The sequence below is a fragment of the Hyla sarda genome, chromosome 6 (genome assembly GCF_029499605.1).
Source record: "Hyla sarda isolate aHylSar1 chromosome 6, aHylSar1.hap1, whole genome shotgun sequence".
NCBI lineage: Eukaryota > Metazoa > Chordata > Amphibia > Anura > Hylidae > Hyla > Hyla sarda.
In genome coordinates, this window is record NC_079194.1 from 154,769,504 (window position 1) to 154,796,696 (window position 27,193).

Below are 27,193 nucleotides of genomic sequence, written 5' to 3' on the forward strand. Positions count from 1 at the left end.
ACTGGTATATACCATCACTGAAGTTACTGTTTTAGTGCCATTGAAGTAATGCAATACCAGGAACAGCCACTACAAAATGTTCAGATGCCTGGTAAGTAATGGAGAGGTACAGTGCAGCCTGTTCAGTCAGCTGATCTGCAGGACTGCTGACATTCACAACTACAAAACTCCTACAGTGAAGAGCTTCTGGTGCCTAAGATCTGACCTCTGGATTCATTTGCATGAAGTTACAGGCCCAATACCTGAGGCTGCACTACTGAAAGATCCTGATCACAACAGGTGTTGTAGATGGTAACTTCTTTCCACATACTGTCTTTTACAACAATACCCTGTTTTGTTCCCTATTTTTTATTTTTTTTAACAAAACGTGTCTCCCATCCACCGCGCAGAGGTGGCCTCATTTCGGATTGGACCCTAACACTCATTCCACTCACCTCTGCTTGGCATATAGCCTCTGACTGGGTGACATGCTGGATCCACTATCAATTTAAAAAACCTCCTGTAAATCAGGGAGGGGTGCACGGCTACAGAAGGTGCCCCTCCCCCTACAGTGTATTAGGTAGTTGTGCTGGCTATGTTTTTGCTGCGCAATTTAGGGGGAGTGGAACCCTCTGTAGCCGTGATTCACAGGAGTTTTTTTTTTAATATTGATAGTGGATCCTGTATGTCACCCAGTCAGAGGCCATATGCCCAGCAGAGGTGATTGAAATGAGTGTTAGGGTCCATCCCAAATGAGGCCACCTCCGCGTGGTGGATGGCGGAAATGTTTTTATCAAAGAGTACGCTATGAGCCTCCATTTTTTAACCAAGAGTGCTGCTCCAACCTTTTTTTATATACTCTGTATTTACCACAGCAGCGTGCACCCGTGCATTAGGTAGTTGTGCTAGCTTTTTATTCTTTTTCTATTTTTATATTTGCCTTAAATTTTAAATGAATTTTTTAAAAACACATGAAAAATAAGATATTTCATCAATTTTATTGAAGAAACAAAAACAATGTTTACAAGAAATGACATTCCCTATGCGGTGACTTTATAGACAGTGGTACAATGACTTCATAATACTGTTCAGAACTTGTGCATCACTCTCTATGAACTGCACAAAATGACTGCGTGGTGCTACAGACGACCGGGATGTCAGCGTGGCAGGTCGCTCGGCACATTTCAGAAGCCACTTTCTTCATTACAAAATTCCCCCAAATCTACACTAAAAACACCACAGGAGTGGCTATTTTCCACAGATCAAGGCACTAAAATGTCTCCTGACTAAAGCCCTTTAAAAAATAAATATATAGGTGACTGTTAAAATACATTAAATATAAACTTTACCCAGGATTCCTAGTGTGTTAACCCTTTATGTGCAGTATGTGGCATTATGAGTGGAATCCAGGAGATGGTCTGAAGGTGCATTCAGTAGGTGGATTATGGAAGACTGGAAAGCATATGTATGGCCGAGTTAGGAAGAAAGATTTTGTGCAATTTGCAGACAGCATACCACTCACTGGAGGAGGGCTAGGGGTTGTGAGTTTGTACCATCTAGATTTGGTTGTGCGGAAGCGATAGAGGCTTGGGAATTGGAAGGAAATTGTTTTACTAGCACTCAGAAACCCAGAAAATTGCAGCCATAGAGATACATCGTAGAGAGCTGTCCAGGCCTCTATTTGTAAAAGTGATGCCCCCTTACCACCCTCTTACAATTTGTCTTGTCTTTAATGGGAACCTGTGACTAGTTTCAAGCTTTTCAAAACACAGGCAGCATGAAACATTGACAGGGTCCCTTAACATAGTGATCAAGGATGCACCATGTATGGCTATGCCGTTTCAGAGTAAACATAGATCGAACTATGAGTGGGTCTCTGAGTTTTCAGGGTGCTCCCGGGCCCTGATATACAGAATCTCCTTCTACGCAATTTACCAAGAGGCCACCCCACCTGTCCAGTTCATGGGTTTTCAAATAGTCAGAATGTACCCACCAGACTAACCCCTACATGGTCCACCGCCTACAGAGCAGCTGCATGTTCATTATACACAGATTAGAACCACAGTGAGGGGGATCAGTGGTTTTATGGGACTCTTTATAGGCCATGATCTCAGTGTAAGGAGTGGGGAGCTCTTGACAGTGGTTTAGGAGGGCGTGAAACAGATAAATATACCAGGCCATGTGAGCGGGTTTATATTAGCAGCACTGATTCATCCAGTCACAGCAAGGAAAATGAGCAGTGTTATGGGAGGGAGGAGACCGGGTGGCCTCCGCTGCCCATGTAATAACAGTGCCACCAGTCATTAGATGGTATAAATAGGATGTGACCTGATCTCCTCTGCACAAGAAATGTGTTATTTCAAGTAGAAGGAGACACAGGCAGCTCAAAAGCTGTAACTGCAAGCATAATGCTGGCGTGCATATGTCAAATCTGGGTGGGAAGGGATATTTTGTATGCAAATTTAAAGATTAACTACACAGGACGACTAATTGAGATCATACATGGTTGATGCTTTAGGAGAATGACTGCACTTACCAGAGAAACAGCTTGTAAAGTTACAAAGAATGGGAAGTGCAAAAGGGTCGACCACTAGGTGGAGCCATATATTACATTCATCATACCCAAAATATCAAGCCGTGTCTGAGTGCTATATAGATTGGAAGGTAATAATTATATTGTTGATCCTTGGTCTCCATCAGCTGGTTAGGTATAATAGTGACTGTAGGAAATGTACTCAGGCTTTACATGTGTGTAATCCAGACTTGCTGCATGATAACACTGCCCTATGGAACTCTGAGCCCAATATGGGGCTGTTTTCTGCACATGTGGACAGAGCTGAACCTGGTTTGCAGTTACTCGTCGGCCATTTGTGAACTTTATATTTTAAAGTCTATTACAGTCACTGCTGGTGAGGGACATATAACGTTCATGATAGTTTGTGCTGTTTGCAGCCACAACTGTAAACTGAGAGCAGTTCTGTGTACAGAGAAAGAAATGTGCCTGCCCTCCCTTGTAGTGCTAGAAGCCAGAGATCAGAGAAGTGGTTACTGCAAATGGATAGTATTGATATTAGCAATGTAGACTGCAGTCCTGGAGGCAGATCTGCTGGCAGATGGACGGACACTGCCTGTAATGTAACATTGATTTCTTCCTTGAAAGTCTCCTGTTGAAGGTGACAGTAAAGTAATGCAGTCCCATATAGTGCCGTTTTCTGCTCCATTCATTGTCCAGTTGTACCATGCAATTTGGACTCCCTTTGTGGGCTGCCATTCCGTATCCCACCACAGGGGGCAGCGGACTAGTGCGTAAGCAGTCTATGCAGATGTCACTTATACAGCCACCTCTGATGATTTAGACAGTCCCAGCGCCTGAACCAGGTCATCACTCAAACCACTCTTGAGAGTTCTTCTCACTGTAAGAAAAGATCTGACATGAGGCACAAGTTCTGCACAAAATTCTCCTAATAATAGATGTGTGTTATGGAATTGCTATGTATCCAATTTCCTTTTGTTAATGGCCATTATATTAGGATTTCTACTAGTGATAGTAGATACTGATGACAGATTTCTTTTCAAAGGGATTTTTTTTGTTTTTTGTAATATAAAAACGTCATAAATCACAGTTTATTACTACGATCTAAGAATCTTCCTCTAAAATCAAAAAAGAGATGGTCGTCGGGTGTATGCCATATTCCTCTCCTTCAGAAAGCATTATAACAGTTTTACAGACATAAGCAACACAATTCATATCCATTTACTACTTATTCCCTGTTGCATGTGCATAATATGAAAGTGGAGTTTTGCTCAGTCTATGGCCACCCTAAAGGGATTCTCCAATTCTAGTTCAAAAAGATATGGCTCCATCCGGTTCAGAGAACTGTCTCCCCTCTCCCAGTTTTTAGTTGAGATGTAAAAATATTTGACTATTTCTGTATTACACTAGCATTATAAAGGTGAGTGGAAATGGGAATATCAGGTGTTTTAGTCCCAGCAGTCAGAACCTCCACTGCCTAGGAAAATCTTTATGATGGAAATGGCCATTTAACTGAAGCTGGAGGAAAATACTCACAAGATTTTCTATTGGCTCTTGATCTCTTCCGTTCTTTGGGGGCTGCTACTCTTGGGTTTGGGTTCTGGGTCACAGACTGGACCAGTCTATCCATGATCTCATCAGAAGTGTCTACAGGGGCTCCTCCTTGCTCCTCTTTATTTCCTGATAGGTCTGGAGGGCTGGCCCGGCCTAAACCTGAAATGGATAAGAATTGTGTTAGGTGGAAAAACCATTATAAGTCAAACGAATGATCCAGTTGACAAATACAGTCTCTAGATTTACAGTATTCTGAAGATTTTCATCCAGGGTTGCATAAAAAAATCTAACAAAAAATATAAAAAAAAACTGCATCACAATTCTACAGCATCACAGGAGAATGGGGACCAAGCAATCTTTAGCAAGGCTACAGAATACAAAAAGTGACAATTGTGTGCCTATGTGAATAGTTTAGCTCCTTGTTCCAATCATGTTGCTACAGCACTGATGCCCTTTAGTAATAGTATACATGCACTGACATTTTTTGAGGTACTGCACACTGTAGGTGTAGTCCTAAGGGAACAATATAACATTTGTTAGATGACATACCACTTATGTATATACATGTAGGCAATTCATTTCTGGTTAATACTTTGTACACTGTTATTAGTGGGGGCTCTGTGGTGCTGCCATATCCATGTGTTATGGGGTCCAGGTGCAGAGAAACCCACCATTCACTAAAATGTACAGACAGTGGCACTCAGTAGTGTACTGATTTACAGACTTTATATGGACTTTCTGCTAAACCTTTTGGCGGATCTTATAAAAAGCTTGTGGACTGTTTCCCATAACACGATTAATGAAACCTGTAATTCAGGATCAATATGTTTGTATCATCTACTGTCTATGGCTGATCCTAATCTCCAGTTACACAGTCTTATAAAGATGGTTGTTTGCTTCTTACTTCGGACTCCGCGGCTCCTGCGGTTGTTGGGCTCCCCAGATGAGATCAGTATATTGGTCATATTTTCATGTCCCTCCTCAGATGACTGCGTCTGTAACCTGTTGCTAGTAAATGTTATATTGTTCTCTGTCACTGGTGGTGGTGTTGTAGCAGCACTAGAGAACTTTGCGGTCTGTAAATAAGAGACATTGTAGTTAGTTCACTATGTTTAATTCCCTAAAGCAGAATAATTTATAAAAAGGGAGTCCCTGAGCACATTAATATCTACTTGTGGAATGTGTTAGTAAACAGTTTACCTCAGTGATCATCCTTCCTCGTGTTTTGTTCCGTTCTCGGTACGCAGCTCTCTTTTGTTTCTGCTGCAGCACTCTCTCCCGTGCTGTCCTGTACTCTAGTGCAAATTCACTGATAATTCTGCAGAATCTTGTTATCTTCATGTCCCTGGCAGAGGAGTAGGAATAGCCCAGATACAGCAAGAAGGACCGAAACCTGTCAACAGGACAAAGCCGTCTCTGTAAATCTAAATTCTTATTTACAGAAGCGCTGTGCACATTTTGTAATCTCATTAATCATATAAATTGGTTTATACATTTCTGGTTACATTTCTATACAAAATTATTTTTTCATAGGTAAATCAGACCTTTTTTCATAATGGCCTCTCTTCATCGGATTGGTGGGGGTTCAACACCTGGCACCTTACAATCAGCTGTTTGTCAGAGCCGCAGTACCAAATTTTGTGTAGTGGCCATGCTGGGTTAATCTAACTTTAGCTCCCATTGAAGTGAATGGGAAGTGAGCTACATCATGGCCATTACACAACATACAGAGCTGTCTACTTAAAGGCGTGCTCTGTCCCTAGACATCTTATCCCCTATCCGGATAGGGGATAAGATGTCTGATGGAAAGGGGTCCGGCCGTTGGAGCCTCCCCCGCAATCTCCAGGCAGGCACCCGAAGTACTGAACATTTATGTTCAGAGCGCCTGCTTCGGATGGCTATGGTAGTGACATTGCGCCGTGCCACGCCCCTTCCCTTCATGTCTATTAGAAGGGGAGTGACGGCTGTGGTCACTCTTCAAACCCCCTCCCATAGACATGAATGAAGGGGGGCGTAGCGTGACGTCATGATCACGGCCGCCCGAAGCCAGCGTTCTGAACAATAATATTTAGAATGCTGGGTGCCGGCCTGGAGATCGCGGGGGTCCGGCCGTTGGGAACCCTGCGATTAACATCAGGCATCTTATGCCCTATCCTTTGGTTAGGGAATAAGATGTCTATGGGTGGAGTACCCCTTTAAGGTGTTGTGTTATTTTCTTGGATCTTGTCTGGTGATGCAGCCTCTAAAATGAGACTCACTACGCAGGTGCACACACACCCCCATCCGTGTTCTGTTCCTCAAAAATTACAGCACTCGAAGACATAAGCAATCAATGGAAGTGCCATTCTGCTCATCGTGGTTCTGCTCAAAGTATTGATCTTGCTCACCTGGTGCTAAATTCCCTCATAGGGGGGCTGGCATATAGGATCATGGTTAAGAGTTACCCTAACCCTTAAAGGGAACTCCGGTATTTAACTTCTTATGCCCTATCCACAGGATCAGGGATAAGTGTCTGATCGTGGGGGGGGGGGGGGGGGGGGGGTCAGACTGCTGGGACCCCCATGATCTCCTGCCTAGTGCCCTGCTCTCCTCATGTGTGGAGCCACCACTGCTCCTTGCATGGAGCGGTGTAGACCACCAAATTGAGCAAAGTTTGACTTGCCTCCTCTATGCCTCTCTTTGGGAAAGCTGGAGATACACAAGCACTGCATCTCGTGCTCTCTCATAGATGCATGAAGGGGGCATGTCAACAACTGCTCTGTTCAGTAGTCGACACCACTTCGTGCTTAAAGAGCACCGGTGGATAAGAAATTAAATACCCTTTAAGTCTAGCCCCTAACCTAACACACTTTGAGCAGAAGAACAATGACAAAATGCCTCTGTCATCCATTGCTTCTGACTACGAATGCTATCATTTGTTACGAATAGAGTGGGGAGGGGGTGTATGCATGTACCTGGGTAGTGACTCTTATGTTGGAGGAACAGCTGAGACCGCATTGCCAGAAGGTTTCTGATGAGTTGAGGAAAATTACTCCTGGCTCCACTTATTGTGTATGCGGGCACTTTGGGTCAGACAAATTGCTGGTTGGCCGGATTGTCAAGAGTTTGTCCCCTCCTTGATGAGATATTGATTGCCTATCCACAGTACAGGCCATTAACAAACAATTCCCCCACAACCCTTTAAATAAACATGTCTGCTCATGCTTGCAGATCACCCCTACCCCTTACCGGTTAAGAATCCTCCTGTGTACGATTTTCAGGATGACTATTTTATCGGTGCTGCTCTTTAGGAAGTCTGTCATTTTGTTCTTTAATCCTGGTTTTGTTTCATGTTTGGAAATTACTTTAAGACTCTCCCATGATTCCCGACACCTCTTTTCAAGCTGCACCAGACTGTCTGCCAGGTCATCGAAATCCACCTGTTTAGCAGAGAAGCATCTGGATCAGAACCCAGAACTCAATATAGAATCATTTTTTAGTTGAACTGTAAGAGATATTTAGTTTCAAGTCTTCATCTTTTTCAAGATCTCTGTTTGCTGTCAGCAAATAGGAAGATTTTTCCATTCATATGGCCCCATGTTACCTGCAGCTGAGCTCCTGTTCAAGTGAAGCTGACAATACAGTGAACAGAGCCAGTCTGGTCCCATTCGGAGCGCAGTGTGGGACCAGCTTCCTTCCAAACAAAGATTGAAGGCCTATCATGGGCCAAAAATCATTTCAGACACTGGTGCTGACCACCACACAACTCATTGAACACTTACCTTGGATGATCGAGTGATGGCAGCAATTTCAGAATACAGGTCAGAGGTGTCAGGGAACTTCTCACTCACTATGTTACACATGTGATGAAGGAGTGTTTGTCTATGGACTGTATCCTTAACCTCTGAGACCTTCTCCAAGTAACTGAGATCAAAGCCCTTTGCCTGAGAACAAGGAGATAAAAACATGTTACTGACAGAAATAATAATATTAATAATAATATTATCTTATTTGACAATTTCTCTCAGTCTTGTTACATTTGCTTGTATGCTGCAGCCTCCCTTAAAGGGGTACTCTGGTGAAAAACAATTATTATTTTTTTCAAATCATTTGGTTCCAGAAAGTTAAACAGATTTTTTAAATTACTACTATTCTACTACTTCTATTAAAATATCATAATCCTTCCATTACTTATCAGCTGCTGTATGTTCCAAAAGAGAGTTGAGTTGTTTTTTCCTTTCTGACCACACTGCTCTCTGCTGACACCTTTGTCCGTGTCAGGAACTGTCCAGAGTGGGAGCAAATCCCCATAGCAAACCTCTCCTGCTCTGGACAGTTCCTGACATGGACAGAGGTGTCAGCAGAGAGCAATGTGGTCAGACTGTGAAGAATAACTCAACTTCCTCTGAAGCATACAGCAGCTGATAAATACTGGAAGGATTAAGATTTTTTAATAAAAGTAATTTACAAATCTTTCTAACTTTCTGGCACTAGTTGATTTGGAAAAATGTTTTCCACCAGAGTACCCCTTTAAGCCTGCGACTTACAAGTAAAGCGGAGTAGCAAGTGATATCTGCCTAGCACAAGAAGCGGAGGTCTTCTATCTATGCATCATCTATCATCCCCAATTGGTGCACTGTTCCAGAGTGTTCCCTGCCCTCACTGCAGGATTTAAATCACTGTGTCGTCTGCCAGTCAGAGCCAGCTGGTGCTCTCTGGTGTCTGAAGACGCATGCTGAAAGCAGCCCTGGGCACCCGCTTGCTTCTCCGTTATGCTATGGTTTCCAGCTGGCTGCCAGTGATTGCTGGGGGCACATGGTCACCTTCTGCAGGCATGGGACTACCACCCCCATGGTCAGAGCATTGATGAAGGGATCAATATAACTGTATATTTTTCTTAATTAAAGATTATTGTAAAGATGCGCCTGCGGTGCACTCTCTATAGTGACCTCAGGACCTGATTTAAAATCACTAAATGTTGGCCTCCTCTACATGTTTCATGGCACCAGCCAAGTCATAAGGTGTGTTGAGATAGTAACATGGACTATTAGAAAAAAGGTTACCAAAAATTCTTAAAAATATGGTTAACATAAAAACTTGATTTAAACAATAAGTTATTTTTGATGACACATTTCCTTTGACTTTGTAGACTATGGGGCACTGTCTATTCTCAGTTACCTGATGTCGGAGTCTACAATTTGCTTCTCAATGTAACAATGTAACTTCCTATTGATATTTCTCACTACTATGCAACATCAGTAGCTTCAGCCATTAGCACAGAAGGTAATAGCTATGAAAACAGTAACAATCCCCTGCTGACTGCTCCTGAAGAACAAAGATTCACAAAGTGAACAGATGGGTAAAGGGGAATGACGCACTTACTTTTGACCCATTCAAGAAGTTCCCAACTGCCAGGAGAGAGGACAGGATCACCTTAAACGTCCTATTCTTTGATAGTTGCTCCATTCCCAGCTTCAGGTCATATAGTGGATCAGCAATTTCCTATTAGAGGAACCATGAAAACAGTTAGTGTTCACTGTAACTTGTAAGCCTGCTGCAGAGCTAACAATCTCATCTACAGAGAAACCCCTTGTACGCAGCATTTTATAATCTGAACTTGTTTCCAGCACAGACCTGTAGCATTTTTTTTCCATACACCTATGTAGTTCTGTATTTTCTTTAGTGCACCATTTCTGATCATGTCCCCCCAACCCACCTATCTAAATGTTGGAGTTAAAAAGAAAAAAGGCTGGAAAAAAAAAAGTGACAAGAGTATTTCTGTAAATACAGTGAAAAAGACCAGAGAACTATAAACAGGAATTATTGCTTCTCCAAAAAGACACAATGGTCCAGATTGACTATTGCAAAAGTGTCCAAAAATGTATTTTTTGGCACTTTTTTGGTTTGAAGTAAGGCTAATTTCACACTGCCTGCCATGTCATAAATGCAGTGTGAAAGTAGCCTAAGCCGACTAGTAGGTGGTCTAAACTTACACCAGGACAGGCTAAGGATATACCAGATTTATCAATCAGCCTCATACACTACAATAAATCTGGCACATTTGAAGACTGTACTTTGAAGTCTGCATTAGTCATTTTTAGTATATCTGGGCCATTGTGTCTTGTCTCTAGGGTTTATTTTTCCCTATATGTCTGCAGTCTGGGAACAGCTGTAGAACATCGGACATTGCACTCTAACTTGAATGATGTTGGACGCCTCACACACAACCCTTTCAATCTTTGATACATTTAAATTCGAATTTCCTGCAGTCTCCACTGTCCCATCATGCACTTGGGTCATCCATGTGGTTACTCAGGTAATTGTAGGTCGATTTATTTGCATTGACTGTGTTCTACTGCATCTTCTGTTAGTTCTGCAGATTATACGGTGTGATTTCCGCGCTTCTGATGTTGATTGTATCGTCAGTTTGAAGTTACAGGTGGGTATGGTTGTTGGTTATCTGGTGGAGTCTGTTGTATTGTGCTTACTGGGTTGCTTGTTTAGGTCTTGAAAGTGGAATCAGCCATCAGCTTCAGCCGTCTTGTGTTGACCGTCTTGTCCAGGTTGTGGTAGTCTAGCTTTGTCAGTACCAGCTGCTTTTTTCAGGTTGGTGTGTGGAGCTATGGGTTTTGAGGCTTTTCGTAGTATTGGAATTTCATAACGTCTTGTTTATAGGTGTGGTCTTCAACGACTCCAGGGCTCAGGTAGTTCTGTTTTCATGGTACCCATCACGGCTTTGGGTATTCTCTTGCACTCCTACCCATCAAGTTTATGGGTCAGGATCTTGCAGGTCACAGTGTTACGTAAGTCACACTTGTTCACTATGTTAGTTATTTTTTCACAGATGGCACTTCACTTTTAGGCCTGGTCTGTTTCGCCTACAGGCCCTCGCGGCATTATTTGTGTTATCAGGTTGAATATAGGTATTCTTATTACAGGTAAGTTGTGTTTCGCAGTCGTTTAGGATGACATTCATACGTGATGTTTAAGGATCTTTTGTGTTTAGAGTGTTAAGTTGTTTTATTTGTATTGTTAGACATGTCGCATGCTTCAGATATGGAGGATGCTGGATCTATTCTGGAGAACACGGCCAGAACATATCTAACATATCCAGGCATGCATCAGACGCCATCCAGGCGTGCATCAGACGTCATCGAGCGAATCCTGATATGTCAAGTAATGGGGGTGTGCTACAGCTGTATCCATGACCAGCTCCGCTCCCTGACATCAGTCCATATCTAAAGGACTTTTTTACCCAAAGTGTTCCTTGAGAAACCCCAGTATTATGGGGGGAAACGCGTCGGAACTTTAAGGGCACAACAAAACTGTAATGTTGCTTTTTCATTATTTATTTACATGAGGTGTATTAATGTGATAACTATACCTTAACCCCTTAAGGACGCAGGACGTAAATGTACGTCCTGGTGAGGTGGTACTTAACGCACCAGGACGTACATTTACGTCCTAAGCATAACCGCGGGCATCGGAGCGATGCCCGTGTCATGCGCGGCTGATCCCGGCTGCTGATCGCAGCCAGGGACCCGCCGGCAATGGCCGACGCCCGCGATCTCGCGGGCGTCCGCCATTAACCCCTCAGGTGCCGGGATCAATACAGATCCCAGCATCTGCGGCAGTTCGCGATTAAAATGAACGATCGGATCGCCCGCAGCGCTGCTGCGGGGATCCGATCATTCATAGCGCCGCACGGAGGTCCCCTCACCTTCCTCCGTGCGGCTCCCGGCGTCTCCTGCTCTGGTCTGTGATCGAGCAGACCAGAGCAGGAGATGACCGATAATACTGATCTGTTCTATGTCCTATACATAGAACAGATCAGTATTAGCAATCATGGTATTGCTATGAATAGTCCCCTATGGGGACTATTCAAGTGTAAAAAAAAATGTAAAAAAATGTAAAAGTAAAAGTAAAAAAAAAGTGAAAAATCCCCTCCCCCAATAAAAAAGTAAAACGTCCGTTTTTTCCTATTTTACCCCCAAAAAGCGTAAAAAACATTTTTTATAGACATATTTGGTTTCGCCGCGTGCGTAAATGTCCGAACTATTAAAATAAAATGTTAATGATCCCGTACGGTGAACAACGTGAACGAAAAAAAATTAAAAAAGTCCAAAATCCCTACTTTTTTAATACATTTTATTAAAAAAAAAATTATAAAAAATGTATTAAAAGTTTTTTATATACAAATGTGGTATCAAAAAAAAGTACAGATCATGGCGCAAAAAATGAACCCCCATACCGCCACTTATACGGAAAAATAAAAAAGTTAGAGGTCATCAAAATAAAGGGATTATAAACGTACTAATTTGGTTAAAAAGTTTGTGATTTTTTTTAAGCGCAACAATAATATAAAAGTATGTAATAATGGGTATCATTTTAATCGTATTGACCCTCAGAATAAAGAACACATGTCATTTTTACCAGAAATTGTACGGCGTGAAAACAAAACCTTCCAAAATTAGCAAAATTGCGTTTTTCGTTTTAATTTCCCCACAAAAATAGTGTTTTTTGGTTGCGCCATACATTTTATGATATAATGAGTGATGTCATTACAAAGGACAACTGGTCGTGCAAAAAACAAGCCCTCATACTAGTCTGTGGATGAAAGTATAAAAGAGTTATGATTTTTAGAAGGCGAGGAGGAAAAAATGAAAACGTAAAAATTAAATTGTCTGAGTCCTTAAGGCCAAAATGGGCTGAGTCCTTAAGGGGTTAAAGGGGTACTCCGGTGAAAAACTTTTTTTTTTTTTTTTAAATCAACTGGTGCCATAAAGTTAAACAGATTTGTAAATTACTTCTATTAAAAAATCTTAATCCTTCCAGTACTTATTAGCTGCTGAATACTACAGCGGAAATTCTTTTCTTTTTGAAAAACAGAACTGTCTGCTGACATCACAAGCACAGTGCTCTCTGCTGACATCTCTGTCCATTTTATGAACTGTCCAGAACAGCATATGTTTGCTATGGGGATTTCCTTTTACCCTGGAGTGTGTATCTTTCCTTCTTTTTACTGGGTGGCATTGTCTACCAATAGGGGTGTTTCTTGCTGGATGTGAGAGGTCCTGCGCAACCCCCTTTGTACCTATGGGAACAAGTACCTACTCTTGGTCTTACTCACTCCCCTAATGTTATATATGCAGGGTTTATTATTATTATTATTATTATTATATATCTTTTTCACGTGTGGAATCTATAATTTTAATGCATATCAATAAAAGGGTGTTTTTATAACTATCTAAAACAAGGGTCTCTTGAGAGCTGTGATACCATTTTATTCGAACTCTTCCCCATAGTGGTTGCTGCTAGTGTGTGTGGTAACAAGTGGTCCAGGAAAACTGTGTTCGGGTGCATTCACACCACGTTTTTGCAATACAGTCCCCATATATGTTTTCAATGTGAAAACCGTACGGAACTGTAAAACAGTATGCATTGACTTTCCATTGAAAACCACATGCCAAAAGATGCATCCGGTTGCATCCCGTACGGTTTTGTCAGTTTTATCCCCGTACCCAAAACCGTAGCCTACCACGGTTTTTGGTCCGGGTGACAAACTGTATGAAACCGTATATGTTTTCTTTTAACATGGGAGTCAATGGGAACTGTACAGAACCGTATGTGCATACAGTTCCATCCGGTTTGCACCATACGGTTTTTGACTTTGCAAAGTTTTTTTTCTTGGAATTTCAATCAAACAAGTGAAACTTTATTCATAATTGAGTGATAAGTTAAAAACGGATGCAACATTTTTAAAACCATATAAGTTTTTTTATTGTATACAGGTTAAAATTTGTACACACGTTTTGATACAGTTTAGTCAGGTTTTGAGGAATCCGTTTTTCATCAAAAACCTGATACGGGAACTGTATTGCAAAAACGTGGTGTGAATGCACCCTTATTTGTGTCTGATAATTACGCTACAGTAAACATATTGTTTAAGAGTAGATCATACTCTTCAGTCATTATGTCATTACTCAGGAAATTGGTCTGGCTGTCATTATGTTTCAATTTTCATTTTACCAGTGCGAAACACGGCTGCAGATGCCTTATCCAGACTCAACTTTTTGCTCTTTTTTTCAGATGATTCCTGAAGCAGATCCTGCATGGTGCCCAATTCCGCCATTTCAAGAGTTATTCATGGACTAAATGGTTTGATCTCCATTGCCAAACAGCTCATTGACAGTTTGCTTTCACCAAATATACAAAAAGTTTACTGTACTGCCTGGAATATGGTTTACAGTACTGCCTGGAATATGGTTTACAGTACTGCCTGGAATATGGTTTACAGTACTGCCTGGAATATGGTTTACAGTACTGCCTGGAATATGGTTTACAGTACTGCCTGGAATATGGTTTACAGTACTGCCTGGAATATGGTTTACAGTACTGCCTGGTTTATCAAACATTTACGGGTTCTGCCAAAATGACCCCTCTGTCATTTTGGCTCATTCACTTCGGATAGGTGCGGCAGCATTTGCCTCTCGTCATGGCGTTCCGGCTCACATTATGAGGAAGCTAGGACGTTGGAAGTCAGGTGCTTATATGCAATATGTTCCAAATCCCAGATCCGAGATGAAAGATGCATTTCGGTCAATTGTTATGTAACTTGTTGAAATAAATGACGTATTGATATCTGAGTTTTTGCCCTCTTATTTTGCTATGGAATACCCGTACGCGGCAGTATATGGCACAAATCTAAGTGCCTAGTTTAATAGAGTGGTTTGTCAGGTTAAGTGTTAGTTTGGTTAGGCTCACTATTCATTAAAGCACCAAGCACAAGTGTTAAGGCTAATACTTAACCTGTATTTGAGGGAGGGTCTGCCGGGCCTTTAAGAACCCACGGTGGTCGCTTGGATCTCACGCCGCGGTTCTTTGTGACCGACCCTGCCCTCCCCCTTTTTTCGGTTATCTATTGTTCAATTATATCCTCTTTAAGGTATGCCCTCTTATTTTGCTAAGGTATACCCGTACGTGGCAGTATATGGCACAAATCTAACTGCCTAGTTTAATAGAGTGGTTTGTCAGGTTCAGTGTTAGTTAGGTTAGGCTCGCTATTCATTAAAGCACCAAGCACAAGTGTTAAGGCTAAATACTTAACCTGTATTTGAGGGAGGGGCTGCTCGGCCTTTAAGAACCCACAGCAGTCGCTTGGATCTCACGCCGCGGGTTCTTTGCGACCGACCCTGCCCTCCCCCTTTTTTCGGTTATCTATTGTTCAATTATATCCTCTTTAAGGCATGCCCTCTTATTTTTCTAAGGTATACCTGTACGTGGCAGTATATGGCACAAATCTAACTGCCTAGTTTAATAGAGTGGTTTGTCAGGTTCAGTGTTAGTTAGGTTAGGCTCGCTATTCATTAAAGCACCGAGCACAAATATATGTGTATGAAGTATAAAAAGTATGAAAAAAAAGCTCATGGTACATAATATACCCCTGTTTCCTTGCAAGAAAATCTCCAAAAATCTTCAGCTCCCAGGGGACAACTCCAATGTAAAAGGCGACTTAGCAAACTGGAGAATCCCTTAAATCAATCACAACAAAATGTGGTAAATACCTTCTCCATGGTCTCATAATCTAACTTAAAGGCCCAGAGTTGGAGTCGGGATGTCAGCCCACTAATAGAGGACAAGGTAAGAAGGAATTGTTCAGCCGATCCCAAGGGGACATCAGGGTTTGCAATCTGAGCCTCCTGGATCTTCTGCTTTTCCTCTTCTGTTGGAACCATTGTAAGGATTTTCTGAAGGAAGATATAAACATAAATTGTATACATGGCATTGCAGCAGAGGCACATCAATGCAGGATTTATAGCTGAACACACTTTACCTCGATACCCTCTTTATTGATGGCGTACTCATCAAAATTTAAGATTGCCGTCTTGATAATGTGGACTGTGGGAAGAACTGTAAGACCAATGTTGATAGCATTGCTTCTCTTGGGGTCTAACACAACCAGAGCTTGTTTCTTTACATCAACCCCTTTCTGTTTAAAATAAATAAATACATTCATTAATAAAGTGTCAGTGGTTCTAAAACTTTTCATTGCCTATCTATAAAGCTGTTCACCGCCCACACCACGCCACGTGGTGCCAAGCAGAAATAAAAGAGCACAGTGTTAAAGGAAAACGGTCACCCTGTTCACCCACACTAAAAACAATACACCGGGTGAATAGGAGACCGATGTGGGGTCTCTGACTAAGATACGTGCCTGCAGTCCATAGCAGTGACCCTTTTTAGGTCCGCTTCTTTTTTTCGGTGAACTGCTGTGCTGGTCAGGTGAGCGCTCAGTGGGCGCAAGCGCTCATGTGACCAGCGCCCATGAATATTCAAATTCACCTGGCGGGCCCGCCTCCTGTGCGCAGTTCACCTAAGAAAGAAGCGGACCTTCAGAGGGACACTATGCCGGGCAGCAGGTATGTATATTACTCCACATCGGTCTCCTGTTCACCCACACTATAACCTGGTGTATGGGGTTCAGTGTGGGTGAACAGGATGACCATTGTCCTTTAAGCTGACACTTCTGCCCACTTGTCTTAGTGAATGTTGGGGTCTCAGCACCCAGACCACACCAATTAAAACTTCTGACATAGTTCTATGACATTTCAAAAGTTTGCCAAAGTGATGTGTATTCTTTAAAAATACAGACCAATGGGATTAGGACCAAAGAGAAATTTTAGATTAGTGGGGAATGTCAGTTTCTGGGACATCAACCACTTGGTGGAACAGGGTAACCTACTCAATCATCGGGGGCATTTCATGCATAAGGCCACTCCATACAACTGTAGCCATCTTGGTCAAAAGAGGCTGAGATCCCTTATGCATGTGAGGGGTCCTAGAGGGCTTGAAGGGAAATTGACAGCAGGGTCCACTGCACTAACCTAATTATACAGGTAGATAGTGCAGGTGACCCTGTTGCTAATGGTTCCACCTGTAAATTCAGTTGTGCGGTGGACCCAGGTGTCAGTTTCCCTTTAGGGGTAGGGCGACACGTAACGGATCTGCAGCGTTTTTCACATTGTGGATCTGCCGGTGACTCAACCCATTTTGTGCCTCCAGCTGTTGCCACCCCCCTTCCCCCGCCTCTGGCCTGCCCGTAGCGGCAATCTGCTACTATGAGCAGTCACACAGTGGGGCCTGCGAGTCGCCGAGACCACTCTGACATTGCGGAGCAGTGCACATGTGCAGTGTACTAAAAGGGCTCAACATTATTAGAAACACAGAGCTGATTTCCTCAAAAAAACAGCACCACAACTGTCTTCAGGTTGTATGTGATATTACAGCTCAGTTTGATTGAAGTGAATGGAGCCAAGTTGTAATTCCCCACGCAACCTGAGGACAGGTGTGGTGCTGTTTTTTTCTACTTCTTTCTATTCCTGGATAACCCCTTTAAAGGGGAACTCCAGTGGAAACAAGTAGAAAACAAATGTTTTCAAATCAACTGGTGCCAGAAAGTTATACAGATTTGTAAATGACTTCTATTAAAAACTAAACCCTTCCAGTACTTATCAGCTGCTGTATACTATAAATGTACTACAGATAAATTTGTGAAGTTCTTTCCAGTCTGACCACAGTGCTCTCTACTGACACCTCTGTCAGTGTCAGGAACTGTCCAGATTAGAAGCAAATCCCCATAGCAAACCTCTCCTGCTCTGGACAGTTCCTGCCACGGACAGAGGTGTCAGCAGAGAGACCTGTGGTCAGACAGAAAGGAAATTAAAAAAGAAAATAACTTTCTGTGTAGCATACAGCAGATGATAAGTACTGAAAGAATTAAGATTTTTAAATAGAAGTAATTTACAAATCTGTTTAACTTTCTGGCACCAGTTGATTTGAATTTTTTTTTCCCACCAGAGTTCCCCTTTAAAGGGGTACTCCGCTGGAAAACATTTTCTTTTAAATCAACTGGCGCCAGAAAGTTAAACAGATTTGTAAATTACTTCTATTTAAAAATCTTAATCCTTCCAGTACTTATCAGCTGCTGTATGCTCCACAGGAAGTTGTATTTCTTTCTGGAGTTCTTTTCTGTCTGACCACAGGACTCTATGCTGACACCTCTGTCCATGTCAGGAACTGTCCAGAGCAGGAGAGGTTTCCTATGGGGATTTGCTCCTACTTTGGACAGTTCCTAAAGGACAGAGGTGTCAGCAGAGAGCACTGTGGTCAGGCAGAAAGGAAATTCAAAAAGAAGAGAACTTCCTCTGGAGCATACAGCAGCTGATAAGTACTGGAAGGATAAAGATTTTTAAATAGAAGTAATTTACAATTCTGTTTAACTTTCTGGCACCAGTTGATTTAAAAGAAAATGTTTTCCAGCGGAGTACCCCTTTAAGGTGTCCATATATCTTGGACAAAAGTTAGCTAAACTCACTGACTTTGGTGTGTTCAGCTGACTGTCTAAAGTGTATGGTGGCTTACCGATTCTCTACTGAGACTGTCAGTGGAGAGAAGTGTCCAGCATGTTGGATTTTAACTGTCCGACTCTATAGTTGTAGGAGAGATAGGCTGCAGCTTAACCCTACCCTCCCCATAGAGAACACATGAGCATTCCGCTTTACTATGATAAATGTAATTAGTGACATTTAATCACGAAATCTCAGCAGTTCTCTAGTATACTTTACAACTCCATTTCTTAGCATTGCCAAAATATTTGCTTTCTGTTAGGGAATAGAAACACAAACTGTTACCTGCTCTGAAGCACTGATACATAATAACAATATGGAATATAGAGAACTGTCTAGACTGCATACAACTGTAACTCTTCATAGCTGAGAATTGATATTGGTATGTACTGGTTGTCAGTGATTGGATGTAAGGCCCCTTTCACACTATAAAGTTGTTCCATTAAAAGATCCGTTATAAACATCTGTTAGAAAAGCCTAAATAACGGATGTTAAATGTCTGTTTCAAAATCCCATTCAAATCTATGGGATTTTTTGATTATCCTTTATGACCTGTTATAGTCCGTCATGAATAACAGACGTTATTTGTGACGGAAGAAATAACGGGACATGCACTAATTTTTCTTCCATCACAAGAAACGGGTAAATTACCGGCCGTTATTTTTAACATTGAAGTCTATGGCAAACGGATGAGCCTTTATGTCATCCGTTTGCACCTGGTTTATAATATCCGCTATTACTTCTGAGCATGCTCAGAAGAGGTGACATCAGCTGACTCCTGCAGTACTGAGGGACTACTACTCCCACCATGGAACAGTCTTGTTTCCATGATGGGACTAGTAATTCCCTGGCTGTGGGAGTCTGCAGACAGCTGGGGAGGCTATATTAGTGTTTGTACTACTACCCCCATCATGGAACAGAGCCTGTTCTATGATGGAGGTTGTAATACAGGGGCTGAGGGATTGATCGCACCGGGTCTCACTTCTGAGACCCAATGCAATCAGAAGTTATTAAGCAGGGGAGTGGGCGGCATGGTCCGCAACCCTGCGATGTATTGTGTTTTGACTTTCATTTTTAAATACCCAGCCCTATGGAGCCTTGAATGGCCGGTACTGAGGAGCCATTCAGGGCTCCCGGCAGGGTTTTTAAAATGAACTTTGAGTGACAGCGGGGGCCATATGTATATTAAAAGCGCTGTGGACGGGGGGGGGGGGGGGGGGGAGAGGCAAGATATATTGCGCTGCAGGGGGGGGGGGGGGGGCAGACATATATAGCGCTATATATCTAGCCCTCCAGCACATTTATAATATGCCTCTGCAGCGCATTACTAAAGATATGACACCTGCCAGCACACACATACACACATATATATATATATATATATATATATACACACACACATACACCCCCCCACCGGTGCATTAATAAAGACATGACCCCCGCCAGTGCATTTATTTATATATCTATATATATCTATCTATCTATCTATCTATCTATCTATCTATATATATATATATATATATATATATATATATATATATAAAAATACACACCCCACAGCGCATTTATAATGTGACCCCCCCAGAGCATTTAACATAATATGCCACTCAGCAGCGCATAGTGCCAGCAGCCAGCCGGCCTGATGATTCTGATAGAAATACTTTTCATACATAGCGCTACAGCGCCATATGTATATAGATGTATCCAATAAATGAGAAAAAATAAGTTCCAAGCACTCACCCCTAAAAGCTTCAAATTTTATTCATTCATGTTAAAATGCAGACTTGGTCCTGGCAAGTGAAAATAAAAAAAAACGCCATTTTCACTTGGCCATTTTCACTTGCCAGGACCAAGTCTGCATTTTAACATGAATGAATAAAATTTGAAGCTTTTAGGGGTGAGTGCTTGGAACTTATTTTTTCTCATTTATTGGATCACAGTTCTATGCTAATATTCTTAGCTCTTTGCACCCCTCAATATTTTTTGCTGTCACTCCCCCATCCTATATTGAATTGTTTATCGTTTAGCCTAGCGTGCTGATAGATATACTTTTCATTCGTAGCGCTGCAGTGGCATATTATGACAAATGCTCTGGGGGGGAAGGGTCAAATTATAAATGCAATGCGGGGTGTGTGTGTGTGTATATATATATATATATATATATATATATATATATATATATATATAAAAATAAATACCCTGCGGGTGGTATATATATATATTTATATATACACGCTGGCGGGGGTCATCTCTTTATTAATGCGCTGTGGGGGGCATATTATAAATGCGCAGGGGGGCTAGATATATAGACTATACAGTATATCTGCCCCCCCTGCAGCGCTATATATCTTGCCCCCACAGTGCTTTTAATATACATATGGCCCCTGCTGCCACTCACAATGTTCATTTTAAAAACCCAGCCGGGAGCCCTGAATGGCTCCTCAGTACCGGCCATTCAGGGCTCCCTGCGGGGGATTTAAAAATGAAAGTTAAAATACATGATACATCGCAGGGTTGCGGACCATACCACCTGCTCCCCTGCTTAATAACTTCAGATCGCATTGGGTCTCAGAAGTGAGACCTGCTGCGATCAATCCCTCAGCCCCTGTACTACAACCCCCATCATAGAACAGACTCTGGTCCATGATGGGGGTAGTAGTACAAACACTAATGTAGCCTCCCCGGCTGTCTGCAGACTCCCGCAGCCAGGGAATGACTACTCCCATCATGGAAACAAGTCTGTTCCATGATGGGAGTAGTAGTAGTAGTCCCTGCTGTGGGAGTCTGTAGGCAGAGGTGTTAAAACGGCCACACATGACTGATGTTACAACAGGCCTTATGGATGAATATGCCCGTTATTTTGATGGACATTATTCAGCAGTCAGAACCAGTTATTTCATCTATTATTATACATCCGTTTTTACACAGAAAACGGATGTTTAATAACGGATGAATGCTCATAGTGTGAAAGGAGCCTAAACTGGAAAGATTATTATTTATAATTGTTATTTGTGAGTAAGGAGAGATCCTAGAAACAGTAAAAAGTTGATATGTGTAAGCCTGTTAAGGCTGTGTTTAAGGGAGGGTATACATAAATGCCCTCCAGTTCACTGGCAGGGCGTGTTGGATTTTTCGCGGGACCCGCCCAACCCCACCCAACCCTCCCATATTCCTATGATTCTCTATTGGGTAGGCCCACTATAGGCATGCCCACTGTCACGGTTTTGGGCACACATCTAATCGATATAAGTATGCTTATGATTATTTGTAGTTACTGTCATTATTATCATTATTAATATTGCTGCTGTTGTTCTATTTCTCTTTATACTGTGAGTAGTCTCAGGTACGTCCTTTACACTTATAGCCACAACCACAAATTAAGGGTATGGGAAGGGTGCTGAACTTTTCATTGAAGCATAATTAAAGGAGTACTGCAGTGTAAGACAATGTATTCCCTATCCGCAGGATAGGGGATAGGTGTCGGATCGCAGAGGGTCCGACTGATGGAATTTCTGAGATTTCCTGTATCTCTATGGGAGAGCCGAAGATAGGAGACAAGTTATCTTACACTGCAGTACCCCTTTGAGTTATATTTACATATAGACAACCTAATCTATACTGACACACTAGATTGATTTTCTGCAGATTTTTAGCGTGAAATTGTGCACAGAAAATCTGCAGCAGAACCAGCAAGGCAGATGCTACACAGTGAAAAATTTCTGCACAAAAAGTCACCAGTGGTGCAGATTTCCAATCCACAACATGTCAATTTATATTATGGATAAAAAAAAGTCAAAATCCACAATAAAACACACAAACAACCCTATTGATCCAGATTACCTGCAGATCTACAGTAAAGAGCACAACTTAAATATATAGATTTGCTGTTTCCTTCTTAGGGCAATGGCTGCAGCAAATCTACACAATTTAAGGTACAGTCCCACTTAGCGCTTATGCTACGAATTCTATGAGCAGACATACAGGGCTTTCGGTTTAGAGGTGGGGCCACGCGTCACAGTCCCGCCAGTGCACCGACCCACCTTCAAACCTCACTGAACACACAGCGGTGCCGTTGGGTAGCTGTGTGTGTATGCTCAACTGAGAATATGCAGCGTATTTCCCGCTGCACAGCGTGAAATACGCTGTGTACGCGCTACTTGGGTAATGTGGATTTCACTGTGATGAGCAGCATAAAAGGTGTCTAGTGTGGCTTTACCCTAAAGAAGAGAAGTATTGTCATTGGATAGAATGTCATCTAACGATCATTATCGGTTGAGCTTGAAGGACACTCCACTAGCTGTAAAGACATTCCCCATCTCACTGTAGAAATATCAAATACATGCAGTAGGCGGCAGGTTGTGGTTTGTTCCTCAGTATTAACACAATTTTGATATCACCAAAAGACAAGTACTGATAGGAGTCAACAAATAATTGCACATATACAGTGATCCCTCAACTTACAATGGCCTCAACATACAATAGTTTCAACATACAATGTTTTTTTTCTGGACCATTGTAACTTGAAACCAGACTCAACATACAATGTACGGACAGTCCAGATCTGTGAAACATGTCACAACTGCAGGAATTGACCAATCAGAATGGCCATTCACTGGTAAATCACCTCCATTACTGAAGTTTATGCACTGACCGGCTGTCTAGTAGCGCCCCCTACAGTAAAGGGAGGAACTACAAGTTCTGTACTACTCCTTACCTGTGCCAGGGTTAGCTGCTCCTTTTGGACACCAAGTAAGGGCGGCTCCATTTGGGACACTGGGTGTACTGTATAGGACCCTGAAGAAGCTCCTGTCCTCTACATTAACCATTGTTTCCCAACCAGGGTGCCTCCAGCTGTTGCAAAACTACAACTCCCAGCATGCCCGGACAGCCAACGCCTGTCCGGGCATGCTGGGAGTTGTAGTTTTGCAACAGCTGGAGGCTCCCTGCTTGGGAAACACTGACATAGACAGTGATTACAGCTTTCAGCAGATCTTTCTTACTTTTATATGTAAGTACTTGCTTTATCTATATTAGTTATCTACTTATTTTTCTTTAATCCTCACTTTTTCCTATTTTTGGATGACATTTTGGTGGCATCAGAACCAATTACCAGGTTTCCATAGAGTTATGGTCTCAACATACAATGGTTTCAAAATACGATGCTCGTCCTGGAACCGATTAATATTCTAACTTGAGGGACCACTAAGTATACTAAGTAGAGTTCAGAGAGCCACATTAAATAAATATGTTCCGGTGTGACCTCCATGTATTAGTCACTTATATGCAATATATATATATATATATATATATATATATATATATATATATATATATATATATTTATATGTGTATATACACACACTTACTTTATGATTACACAGTTATAAAATTAAGACAGTTTTGGAGAAAAAAAAAAAGTTGTATATCATGAGAAATAGCGGCATCACTGGTTCCAAAACACTTATAATAAATATGTCTGCATAGAATATAAATACCGCAAGTGTCCACATGTATTACATCAAGAGCAGTGTATTATACCCTATATACTCGAGTATAAGCCGTGTTTTTCAGCACGATTTTTCGTGCTGAAAACGCCCCCCTCGGCTTATACTCGAGTGAACTCTCCGCCTGTCAATCCCTTCTCAGTGGTCTTCAACCTGCGGACCTCAAGATGTTGCAAAACTACAACTCCCAGCATGCCCGGACAGCCGATGGCTGTCCGGGCATGCTGGGAGTTGTAGTTTTGCAACATCTGGAGGTCCGCAGGTTGAAGACCCCTGCGAGGGCCTTCGTCATCATCCAGAACCCCCCTTTAGTTTTCTACTCACCTCCCCTTGGTGGGAAGGAAGGGTGAGCTGGTCCGGGCCATCTATGCTGCAGGGACCGTCTGGTGGAGAGGGTTAGTCGTTCCGGGCTGTCCATTTTCACCAGGAGGCCCTCTTCTCCGCTCCGGGCCAGCCCCGGACTAGTGACGTTGCCTTGACGATGACGCACATGGACTTTTATGCGCATGAACGTCCCTGTGTGTCGTCAAGGCAACATCACTAGTCCGGGGCCGGCCCAGAGCGAGCGGAGAAGAGGGCCTCCTGGTGAAAATGTACAGCCCGGAACGACTAATCTTCCCCACCAGACGGTCCCTGCAGCATAGATGGCCCAGACCAGCTCACCCTTCCTTCCCACCGAGGGGAGGTGAGTAGAAAACAAAAGGAGGGGTCTGGATGATGATGAAGGCTGCAGTGGTCTTCAACCTGCGGATCTCCAGAGGTTTCAAAACTACAGCTCCCAGCATGCCCGGACAGACGATGGCTGTCCGGGCATGCTGGGAGTTGTAGTTTTGCAACATCTGGAGGTCCGTAGGTTCAAGACCACTGAGGGGATTGACAGGCGGTGATGATGAGGGGGGGGGGGATGATGACGGGGGTGATAATATAATGACAGGGTGATGATGATGGGGGTGTTAATGACAGGGGTGTTAATGATGGGGTGTTAATGACGGGGGTCTGGATGATGACAGGGGGGGGGGGGATGACATGGGGGGGGGATGATGTATTTCCCACCCTAGGCTTATAGTCGAGTCAATAACTTTTCCTAGGTTTTTGGGGTGGAATTAGGGGCCTCGGCTTATATTCGGGTTGGCTTATACTCGAGTATATACGGTAATCTATAGGAGTGCTACGTAAATTACAGAACATAAATGTGTAAAAAAAAATACAGAGGGGGATGGATTATATACCAAAAAAGTGAACAGTAGTGGGAGCATGAGGCCCAGGATGACACCAATCCATCGCAACTTCCGGTACCACAGGAGAAAGGTTGCGTACTGAAACTCCACACGTCAGGGTGGAGTCATCCTGAACCTCACACTACCACCACTGTTTACTTTTTGCAAGTTTTGCCACTTTTATGTTTTACTATTTAGGCAGTACTCTTATAGATTATTATACTATGAACTTTATGTAATACACGTGGAAACATGCAGTATTTATTCAATACTTATTTCATTTATGCAGACATAAGAACCATTTACTTAGCCATACTTTTTTTTTTTTTTTAAAGCCTTTAAGCCATTTTCAGTGATTTGATGCCAGCTTTTTTTTTTCTCATGATGTGCGACTGATATTCCTTTTTTAAAACTGTTGTGATTTGATATCTGCGTGTAATCAAGAATATATATATATATATATATATATATATATATATATATATATATATTAGTCTGGTTGCCTGAGAACCACAATCTTATTATTAGGAGCAATCAGGCAGCAACCATTCTGTCAGAATTACCCAGGTTTCAGACCAAGAGAGAAATATACTATTATGATAGTTGAAAATCACTCCAGAATGGTTTTAAAATTCGTATATAGCAAACTTAAGACTTATTCACCTTGGAAGAAATTAGTTCTTTGGCTTTAGACTCAAAAAGATGTTCAAGTTTCTCAGTGTCCACAGTGACCTTGTCTAGTGACTCCCACAAAGTGCCTTTGCCAAACTTCCCCCGACTGTTGCAGTCAGTCTCCTTTACCTCCTTCCAGAACAGCTTTACCGTTTTCCTCTTCTTGTTTATAGTTGTGTCCTGTGAGTCCTGTGTGATGATGTTAAAGCTGGGAGGTGCAGGAGGGGGTGGGGGAAAATGGGGGCTTCTTCCCAGTGGGAGTGGAGGACACCCTGGAGGTGGAGGGATGGGTAACGGAAATCCAGGACAACTGCCAAGTGGTGGTGGTGGAGGAGGGGGTGGAAGGGGAAGTCCTGAAATGGCCAGTGGAGAAGAATGATTTACATTGGACAATCGGGAAGGTGCAACGGTTTCTGTGGCCTCAAAATCAAGGACATCAAAATCCTCCTCCTCACACAAGTCTGTGAAGTCCAAGTCTTTAATTTTTAGGTCTATCTGTGGTGGGGGTGGAGTTTGCTCCCACAGGGTCTCAACAGGTTTTTTAAAGGGGGTCATGAGGGTCTTTTCCAGGTTTTTGGCATTGGTTTCTGCATCAATGCTGTACTGAGCCCTCACAACTTTCCGAGAGTCTGATGTGTTTTCTATGGGCACTTTGGTGGGAGAAGTTTCAGACTCGTAGATTTCCGTCCTGGCTGCAAGAGATCTTGTGTCTCTCGGTGGCTTCCCTGGATCGGTAGAAGCTGCATTGTTTACATTCAAAATTTCTGTATCTGCATCATTCTGTTTTTTAGCATACAACATGTCCAGCATGAACTTCTTAGAGCTGCTGTGGTCAGTGGTTGGAGGAGGGGTGCTACCAGGACTTGCTAAAGGGCAAAGGAAAAAGAAAGTTGGTGATAAACACAAAAAATGTCCTGCTATAAAATACATTTCATTTCTCCTGGCTAGCTAACGTATATGCCAGTATTTTGCATCACTGGACCATTATTTACTGATCAAATACTACACTGTAAAATGCAGTCAGCTGTCATATATACATAAATATACATATATACATAAATATATACATTTAATACAAGTTGTTAAAACATTTACTCCCTTCCTGCCTAATTATGTTAAAGAAAAGAAAAAAAAAAAAGAAAACATAACTGACGATGTGTTCATAAAAGACAGAAGATATAGACAACATGCTATATTAAACCTAGACGTTGAACGCCATAATAAACACATAACAATAACATTGAAATAAAGTAAAAAAAAGTTATACATACCCAAAAATTGTATCAATCATCATAACCCAGTAAAACCAAAATAAACAGGAAAATAAAATGTTTGTGTATTGTTGTGTAT

General features: G+C 42.2%; 1 protein-coding gene across 4 annotated transcripts in view; it reads right to left on the reverse strand.

Moving 5' to 3' along the window:
- Positions 1-958: 958 nt before the first annotated feature.
- LOC130276361 (FH1/FH2 domain-containing protein 1-like) overlaps positions 959-27,193 on the reverse strand; it is a 148,147-nt gene continuing 121,912 nt past the window's right edge. For all 4 annotated transcript variants that reach the window (XM_056525613.1, XM_056525616.1, XM_056525614.1 and 1 more), the window contains 10 exons: positions 25,835-26,709; positions 15,879-16,034; positions 15,610-15,792; positions 9,428-9,547; positions 7,828-7,989; positions 7,295-7,485; positions 5,267-5,459; positions 4,971-5,142; positions 4,049-4,225; positions 959-3,392 (listed from right to left, as the gene is read on the reverse strand). In XM_056525613.1, the coding sequence (XP_056381588.1) occupies positions 3,310-3,392; positions 4,049-4,225; positions 4,971-5,142; positions 5,267-5,459; positions 7,295-7,485; positions 7,828-7,989; positions 9,428-9,547; positions 15,610-15,792; positions 15,879-16,034; positions 25,835-26,709 (2,312 nt within the window). In that variant the 3' untranslated portion in view covers positions 959-3,309. The remainder of the gene's footprint in view (positions 3,393-4,048; positions 4,226-4,970; positions 5,143-5,266; positions 5,460-7,294; positions 7,486-7,827; positions 7,990-9,427; positions 9,548-15,609; positions 15,793-15,878; positions 16,035-25,834; positions 26,710-27,193) is intronic.